The sequence below is a fragment of the Kogia breviceps genome, chromosome 3 (assembly GCF_026419965.1).
Source record: "Kogia breviceps isolate mKogBre1 chromosome 3, mKogBre1 haplotype 1, whole genome shotgun sequence".
NCBI lineage: Eukaryota > Metazoa > Chordata > Mammalia > Artiodactyla > Physeteridae > Kogia > Kogia breviceps.
The window spans coordinates 84921219-84930139 of NC_081312.1; the positions used below are offsets into that span (position 1 = coordinate 84921219).

Here is an 8921-nt window from a genome sequence, read left to right on the forward strand (position 1 = left end):
TGAGAATAGGCTCAGATGAGAATAGGCTTCATCTGATTCAGTGTTTTTCCCACCAGGCCCCTTCTGGAGGTGAGAGGAAGAGAGTGGGCAAAGAACTGGTGAAATGGGAGTGTCGTAGGGGAAGGAGGGATGGTCCTAGAGGGAACTTTGTCACTGAACAGGGGAAAATGAAGTACTTTAGGCTTTTGCTAGAGCTGTGTGCAGCTGGGCATTGAGGGGAAATTTTTGTAGAAAGTAGTACAGAGTTGGCAGAGGTGTCTGAAGCTCTGGAATATTTTGAGCAGTGGTAAAGAGTAAGAGTAAAGACTAGAGAGAAAGCACCAGCAGTTTGTTAACCAACTGATTGGAAGCATTCCCCAAGGATCCGCCCGCCCTCATTCTTCTGGAGACTCACTGAGAGTATTACTGCATGGGCAAGGAGGAGGGGAGAGAGTGGAACTAGACTACTTTAGTTGAGCTGGGATTGCTTGGCCAAAGATTGATAAGGGAGAACACCCAACCCTTCCCCGCCCACCCCATTACCACTGGGAGCAGGTATATCATGGTGTAACAGCATCCCAAGGGTTCAAAGAATCAACCCCTCCCTGCTTTCAGAGGTGTGGGAAGAGCTCAGAACCCCTAATGTAGCCTAGGACTAATGTAGAAGTGCTTAGCAAACTGCTTGATATATTGGTATTCAGGTGTTGGCTAACCAAGGTCCCGGAGTAGCAATATGTTGGGAAGGTGGAGAGGAATATGTTGCCCTTCCTCCCTTTGTTCCATAGCTAACCTTTCCTTGGGTCCTCACCTAGGATATGTGAATGCCCAGCTAGAGAAGGAAGTGCCCATTTTCACGAGGCAGCGCATTGACTTTACCCCTTCTGAGCGTATCACCAGTCTTGTCGTCTCCTGCAATCAGCTCTGCATGAGCCTGGGCAAGGATACACTACTCCGGTAAGTGAGGACCCAAAAGGTTTAAGAGTAGGGAGTGGATTGGTGGTATTTTGGAACTACTGACTGACCGGGCCTTTTTTCCACTCTGGGCAGGTTAAACAGTGGATTTGGAATTTTCAGTAAATATCCTATCCCTTCCTAAAGAGAACCAGTGTAGGGTAGTAGATCCAGACTCTGAGCTCAGCTCTCCCACTTAACAGTGATGGAATCTTGAGCAAGTCACCCAGTCTTTCTGAACACATCCCTTCATCTGTTAAAGACAGTACGAATCCACAAGTTAGTCATGTAGATAAGCGGAACGGTCTAGAGTCCTGAAATAAATCCACTATAAATGGAAATAAAATATCTCAATAAAACTGGAAATAGTATAAGTAAATGGAACTAATATATGACAAAGGTGTCAGCAAAATTGTTTAACTATCCAGAATAACCATCTGGGATGAAACAGAGCTAAACCTCTGTATCATAAAAATGAATTCTAAGTGGAATAATTATTTGAATATAAAAAATAGTGTGAATATCTAAAGAATATTTAATAAATTTCTGTGTTCTTAGGCTGAAGAGAGACCTTCTTACTCAAGCTAGAAAATCCAGAATCCACAAGGGAAAAGGTAGATAGATTTGACCACGTAGTGATTGCTGTTATGACAAAATAAAAAAGCATATGAAGCAGGTCAGGACAAAAGATGGTGGGAAAATAATGTTTTTCTACATATGACTGAATACTTACATTCCTGTTCCTTAAAAAGCCCTTAGAGGGCTTCCCTGGTGGTGCAGTGGTTGAGAATCCGCCTGCCGATGCAGGGGACACGGGTTCGTGTCCCGGTCCGGGAAGATCCCACGTGCCGCAGGGCGGCTGGGCCTGTGAGCCATGGCCACGGAGCCTGTGCTCCACAACGGGAGAGGCCACAGCAGTGAGATGCCCGAGTACCACACACACACAAAAAAAAAGCCCTTAGAAATTAATAAGAAAAAGACAGTCCAGGGAATTCCCTCGTGGTCTAGTGGTTAGGATTTGGTGCTTTCACTGCTGGGGCCCAGGTTCAGTCCCTGGCTGGGGAACTAAGATCCCGCAAGCTGTGAGGTGCAGCCAAAAAAAAAAAAGAAAAAAGACAGTTCATCAGAAAAGGGAGGGTAAACAAGATAAACAAGCAGTTCACAGAAGAGGAACTCCAAATTTTCCAGTAAACATCTGAAAATAATTTTCAACCTGTGGGAAATGCAAATCAAAATCACAGTAAGATACCATTTTTTTTTAACCTATCAGATTAGCAAAAATTTTAAACAGTAATATATGATGCTGGTGAACATACACAGAGATGGACTCTCATACATTGCTGGAAAGAGTATAAATTGCCACCATCTTTTGGAAAAATAATCTGGCAATGTCTGTTAAACACTGAAATATCTATAACTTTGACCTGGCAATCCCACTTTGGGGAATACATACCATAGAAAGAAAAGTGTCAGTTTGCAAAGGTATAGATACAAGGATGTTGATTCCAGCAGTATTTGTGGTAGGAAAAACTGGACCTAAGCTGCATATCCATCAATAGGAAAATGATTAAGTTATAGTTCACCCATAGAAGGGAATATTATGCAGTTATTAAAACAATGAGTTAGCTGTGTCTGACCCAGTGGGATGTTCATGAAATATCATTAAGTGAGAAAAGCAAATTATAAATTAATTTGCATACACACATATATGCAATGTGAAAACATTTTTGTAAAAACTGATAAAATAAGCTTGTTTATTTTATGAACATGGAGAAAGATGTTTATACTATGAACATGGAGAAAGATGTTAACATCAGTTTTTTCCATTGGGAATAATAGGAGTTTGGGAAGAAAATCATTAACTTTTTCTTCATACACTCTTGTATTGATTCTTGAGTTAGAATGAGCATATAATTTGAAAAGAATTTAATAAGGGAAAATACCTTAAATAGGAAATAATCTTAAGGGAGCACCCCTGAAGGTTATTGTGAAGGTTAATTGAGGTCATACTAGCTTAAGCTCTTGGTATGGTGCTCGGTATATAGAAAGTGCTCAGTAACCAATAGCTACTATTTGTTGTTCCCTTTTTACCCCAGCATTCTGGGATACCCCTGCCTATCTTTTTAGATGCACTGGAGGTATGTTGAACAGAAGGAAAAGACTTCTGCTTAGTGACTTCTCAGAATGAAGTGGGGGTGTTCTCGGAGCTGAGCATTCTTAAGGAGGACCCCATATATGTTTCAGAGTTCCCTTGGGATTGTATTCAGAATTTTGTGTGTGTATGTAGATTTCAGGGAAGAAAGGCTGTGCCTTTCATCAGATTATAAAGAGGTCTGTGATTCAACAGAAGGATCTGCCCTTCTCTGGAGTGAGGCTGTGACTCTTGTCCCAACAGCATTGACTTAGGCAAAGCAAATGAACCCAACCACATGGAGCTGGGGCGCAAGGATGATGCGAAAGTTCACAAGATGTTCCTGGACCCTACTGGTAAGTGGTGGTAGAATTCTGAGATGAGGGGTAGGGGGTGGGGGGTGTTGAGGGTAGGTCACTGCCTGGGTGGGTGGGATCTGAGGGTGGAATTGGCAGCATCCTCTAGGGTGCCATGCTCTCCCCCATTCCAGGCTCTCACCTGCTGATCGCTCTGAGCAGCACTGAGGTCCTCTACGTGAACCGTAATGGACAGAAAGTTCGGCCCCTGGCACGCTGGAAGGGGCAGCTGGTGGAGAGTGTGGGCTGGAACAAGGCCCTGGGTACCGAGAGCAGCACAGGCCCCATCCTGGTTGGCACTGCCCAAGGCCAGATCTTTGAAGCAGAGCTCTCGGCCAGCGAGGGTGGGCTTTTCGGCCCTGCCCCGGATCTCTACTTCCGTCCGTTGTATGTGCTAAATGAAGAAGGGGGCCCAGCACCTGTGTGCTCCCTCGAGGCGGAGCGGGGCCCTGAAGGGCGTGGCTTTGTCATCGCCACCACTCGGCAGCGCCTCTTCCAGTTCATAGGCCGAGCAGCCGAGGGAGCTGAGGCCCAAGGCTTCTCGGGGCTCTTTGCTGCCTACACTGACCATCCACCCCCATTCCGTGAGTTCCCCAGCAGTCTGGGCTACAGTGAGTTGGCTTTCTACACCCCCAAGTTGCGCTCTGCGCCCCGGGCCTTCGCCTGGATGATGGGGGATGGCGTGTTGTATGGCTCGTTGGACTGCGGGCGTCCCGACTCCCTGCTGAGCGAGGAGCGGGTCTGGGAGTACCCAGAGGGGGTGGGTCCTGGGGCCAGCCCACCCCTGGCCATCGTCCTGACCCAGTTCCACTTCCTGCTGCTGCTGGTGGACCGGGTGGAGGCGGTGTGCACGCTGACGGGGCAGGTGGTGCTGCGGGACCACTTCCTGGAGAAGTTTGGGCCACTGAAGCACATGGTGAAGGACTCCTCCACGGGCCACCTGTGGGCCCACACCGAGCGGGCCGTCTTCCGCTACCAGGTACAGCGGGAGGCCCGGGATGTCTGGCGCACCTACCTGGACATGAACCGCTTCGACCTGGCCAAAGAGTATTGTCGAGAGCGGCCTGACTGCCTGGACACGGTCCTGGCCCGGGAGGCCGACTTCTGCTTCCGCCAGCATCGTTACCTGGAGAGTGCCCGCTGCTACGCCCTGACTCAGAGCTACTTTGAGGAGATTGCCCTCAAGTTCTTGGAGGCCCACCAGGAGGAGGCGCTGGCCGAGTTCCTGCAGCGAAAACTGGCCAGTTTGAAGCCTGCTGAGCGCACCCAGGCCACGCTGCTTACTGCCTGGCTGACGGAGCTCTACCTGAGCCGACTCGGGGCCCTGCAGGGTGACCCTGAGGCCCTGAACCTCTACCGGGAAACCCGGGAGCGTTTCCGCACCTTCCTAAGCAGCCCCCGCCACAAGGAGTGGCTCTTCGCCAGCCGGGCCTCCATCCATGAGCTGCTCGCCAGCCACGGGGACACAGAGCACATGGTATACTTTGCTGTGATCATGCAGGACTACGAGCGCGTGGTGGCATACCACTGCCAGCATGAGGCCTACGAGGAGGCCCTGGCCGTGCTGGCCCGCCACCGTGACCCCCAGCTCTTCTACAAGTTCTCACCCATCCTCATCCGTCACATCCCTCGCCAGCTGGTGGACGCCTGGATTGAGCTGGGCAGCCGGCTGGATGCCCGGCAGCTCATCCCTGCCCTGGTGAACTACAGCCAGGGTGGCGAGGCCCAGCAGGTGAGCCAGGCCATCCGGTACATGGAGTTCTGCGTGAACGTGCTGGGCGAGACTGAGCAGGCCATTCACAATTACCTGCTGTCGCTCTATGCCCGAGGCCAGCCAGCCTCGCTGCTGGCCTACCTCGAGCAGGCCGGGGCCAGCCCGCACCGGGTGCATTATGACCTCAAGTACGCGCTGCGGCTCTGTGCTGAGCATGGCCACCACCATGCTTGCGTCCATGTCTACAAGGTCCTGGAGCTGTATGAGGAGGCTGTGGACCTGGCCCTGCAGGTGAGCCAATGAGCCTTGACCATGTCCCGGAGAGGGGCCTGGAGAGCAGTAGCTTCAGGTGCTGAAGGGTCGGAGGGACACTGTGGCTAGGGGGTGCTGGCTTCTCTCCCAGAGAGGAACTATAGTACAGAGGTTAAGAACACAGACTCAAGTCAGGGTTTGAATTCTGGTTCTGCCTCTTACTAAGTTGTGTGACATCAGGCTGGTTTCTGAACCTCTCTTTGCCTCAGATTATTCAGACGCAAAATGGGGATGATGTTATAGTACTTCCCTCACAGGTAAGTTCTGCATACCTGCTAGCCACAACTGCAGAAGGGGAAAGTACTGAGTTGCATTGCTCAAATCATGAATTATCACCTGCGTAGGATCGTGTAAAGTGCTATTTAAAATTCGAGGGAATTCCCTGGCGGTCCAGTGGTTAGGACTCTGCACTTTCACTACCAAGGGCGTGGGTTTGATCCCTGGTCGGGGAACCCACAAGCCATGCAGTGAGGCCAAAAAAAAAAAAAGGAATTCCTGGGTCTGAACCCAGGGCTTACTGAATCAAAATGTCTGTGGGTGGAGCCCAGAAATCTGTATTTTGGATATGCTTCCCAGGTGATTTGTAAATTCACTAAAATTGCAGGCCCACCATCATAAGTAGCATTTGCGTAGCTCTGACAGAGGCAGACCCATTACTGAGACAGGTTGCTTCCCAGCCCCGAGAAGCCCCGTCTCACTTGCTGCCAGGAGTGCTGGGCCTCTGTCTTTCCCACAGACCGTGTCCTGAGTGGGACCTGACCCTAACACTCTCAGCCTCCCTACAGGTGGACGTGGACCTGGCCAAGCAGTGTGCTGACCTGCCCGAGGAAGATGAGGAGCTGCGCAAGAAGCTGTGGCTGAAGATTGCTCGGCATGTGGTGCAGGAGGAGGAGGATGTGCAGACGGCCATGGCCTGCCTGGCCAGCTGCCCCCTGCTCAAGATCGAGGACGTGCTGCCTTTCTTCCCTGACTTCGTCACCATCGACCACTTCAAGGAGGCGATCTGCAGCTCGCTGAAGGCTTACAACCACCACATCCAAGAGCTGCAGCAGGAGATGGAAGAGGCCACAGCCAGCGCCCAGCGCATCCGGCGAGACCTGCAGGAGCTGCGGGGCCGCTATGGCACCGTGGAGCCCCAGGACAAATGTGCCACCTGCGACTTCCCCCTGCTCAACCGCCCTTTTTACCTCTTCCTCTGTGGCCACATGTTCCACGCTGACTGCCTGCTGCAGGCCGTGCGGCCTGGCCTGCCGGCCTACAAGCAGGCTCGGCTTGAGGAGCTACAGCGAAAGCTGGGCACTGCTCCACCCCCTGCCAAGGGCTCTGCCCGGGCTAAGGAGGCCGAGGGGGGCGCTGCCACTGGGGGGCCCAGCCGGGAACAGCTCAAGGCTGACCTGGATGAACTGGTGGCCGCTGAGTGCGTGTACTGTGGGGAGCTGATGATCCGCTCTATTGACCGGCCCTTCATCGACCCTCAGCGCTACGAGGAGGAGCACCTCAGTTGGTTGTAGGAATGTGTCAACCCCGATAGGCGGGCAGGCGGTCGGGGGCTGTCCCTTCTTGGGAAGGCCACAGCGTCACCTGTCCTTGGTCTCCTGGAGGCTGCTGGGCTGGGACTGTGGTGGGGGCAGTGGAATTATAGCTGTTGTCCTCGAGGAGTGAGCTATGATTGCATTCTGCCAGCTGCCCGTGCTGTTCTTCAGGGCTGCCTTAGAGCTGCTGTTTTGCCAGGCCATCAGCCTGCTTCCCAACAGAGGGCCTTAGCCTGGAGAAGTCAGAATTCTGACCCCATTACCATCCCCCCTGCATCTAACAGCTCTTTCTTCCTTTTCCCTCCTCACACACGTCATGTTCTCTTTCTGGAGCACTACCTACCATTATTCCTTTTCAGTCTGTGGCTCTTCTTCCTCAGAAGCCCTCTCTTCTGTTGGCTTCTAGGTCCCAGAGGTGAAAAGACAACCCCTCCAAATCCTGGGCATGGGGTGGGGGGAAAGGTGGTGCCGATGGTGGGCATGCTCTTGTGCACACTGTCTGGGGCTCCAGTGTGAAGGGTACCCTGGGGCAGAGGGCCTTACGGAGGACAGTGGGAGATGGTGATGGGGTGGAGAGCATTAAACTGTCTGCGCTGGTGACTGTGGAGTTGATGGCTTTGTGTTGATGCTGGGCAGAGTGGTGTGTGAGTGATCTCCAAGAGGGGCCAGGGTGTCACGGGGAAGCTGCCAGGGCCCTGCATGTTCAACCTTGGCCCTTGCTCCTTTTCCTGGAGATGTGCAGGATGATTTTGCCATTTTCTGCTCACTTCTCTGCCTTCCACTGTATGCATTCTGACTCCAGGCTTCGGTTGGGAATTAGGGCCCACCCTCCCAAGTCTAGGAGCAGGGACTGTTCTTCCCTTTGGCCAGCAGGTGGTGTTGCTCCCCACAGAACCCTCCACACTCAGGCAGCAGGGGGCGCTGATTTCTCAAGTCACTTTCTCCACTGGTCCTTCCTTGGTCTATTCCCTCCCTAGTTGTTCCCAAGAGTTTTCTGGTAATTGCCGCTGCCTAACCATAAATCTAAGCCCCTCATTCTTCCTCCCTCCACTGGCGCTTACGCATGCTAGATTTTGTTTGCCCCTCTCTTGGCCAGCCTGCATGCATCCCTGCATTCTCAACTTCTGCCCAGTTTTGATACTGCCCTACCACTGTCTGGCATTTAACCATGATTTTTTTTTTGTTTTTGGCCAAGCTGTGTGGCATGTGGGATCTTAGTTCCCCGACCAGGAATCAAACCTGTGCCCCCTGCATTGGAAGCGCATAGTCTTAATCACTGGACCGCCAGGGAAGTTAACCATAATGTTGAGGTCCAACATGGAGGCGAGACTACCACTGCCACCATCCATTGCATTTGGCAGATATGTTTTCTCCCCATCTATCTCCTTTGACCTGCCCATCCCACCAGCTTACAGTTCTTTAGTTGTGGCTTGAGGCTAAGCCCTAGGGAGTTCTGAAGCAGGGCCTTCCTGTGACATCAGCTGAGCACCCTTTGCTCCATGGACTGGTGTTCACAGTCCACTGCCCAGGCTTATGGGTGTGGTCTATCAGCTGCCCAGACTGAAACAGAATACCTGGGGTCAGGTCACCTGGCTAGTGACTGCAGGTTTCTCTCTTGCCCCTGCAGCCTAATCCTCTTCCAAGACTTTTATCTTCTGCAGCCCTGGGAGAATCTTGCCCTGCTTATTCTTCTCCAGCCACTAGAACAACGGGGTCTCTTCAGGGCCCCTGCCAAGGGATAGGGCCAGAAGCTGCCCATCTTTGATGAGCCTCAGACTCCCCATCTTGCCCCAGAAGCCAGAGTGGAAGCAAATGGGGGGTAGGGTCCCACTGGGTGAATAGAGGGCATCCTAATCCTGTTCTGTTTCCCCCGTTCCAGGAAGATTTGGAGGGCTCCTGCTCCCATGTGGCCTAAGGCTCCCGTCACACCTAGACATGCCCAGTAG

The 8921-nt window shown here is 52.1% G+C and overlaps 1 protein-coding gene across 3 annotated transcripts in view; it reads left to right on the top strand.

The window, feature by feature from the left end:
- VPS18 (VPS18 core subunit of CORVET and HOPS complexes) overlaps positions 1 to 7575 on the top strand; it is an 8388-nt gene extending 813 nt beyond the window's left edge. Inside the window, exons 2-6 of one of the 3 annotated variants that reach the window (XM_067028989.1) lie at positions 792 to 933; positions 1489 to 1544; positions 3326 to 3417; positions 3552 to 5422; positions 6229 to 7575. In XM_067028989.1, the coding sequence (XP_066885090.1) occupies positions 3360 to 3417; positions 3552 to 5422; positions 6229 to 6954 (2655 nt within the window). In that variant the 5' untranslated portion in view covers positions 792 to 933; positions 1489 to 1544; positions 3326 to 3359 and the 3' untranslated portion in view covers positions 6955 to 7575. The remainder of the gene's footprint in view (positions 1 to 791; positions 934 to 1488; positions 1545 to 3325; positions 3418 to 3551; positions 5423 to 6228) is intronic. The other 2 variants (XM_059058007.2, XM_059058009.2) reach the window with 2 other exon arrangements.
- The last annotated feature ends 1346 nt before the right edge of the window (positions 7576 to 8921 follow it).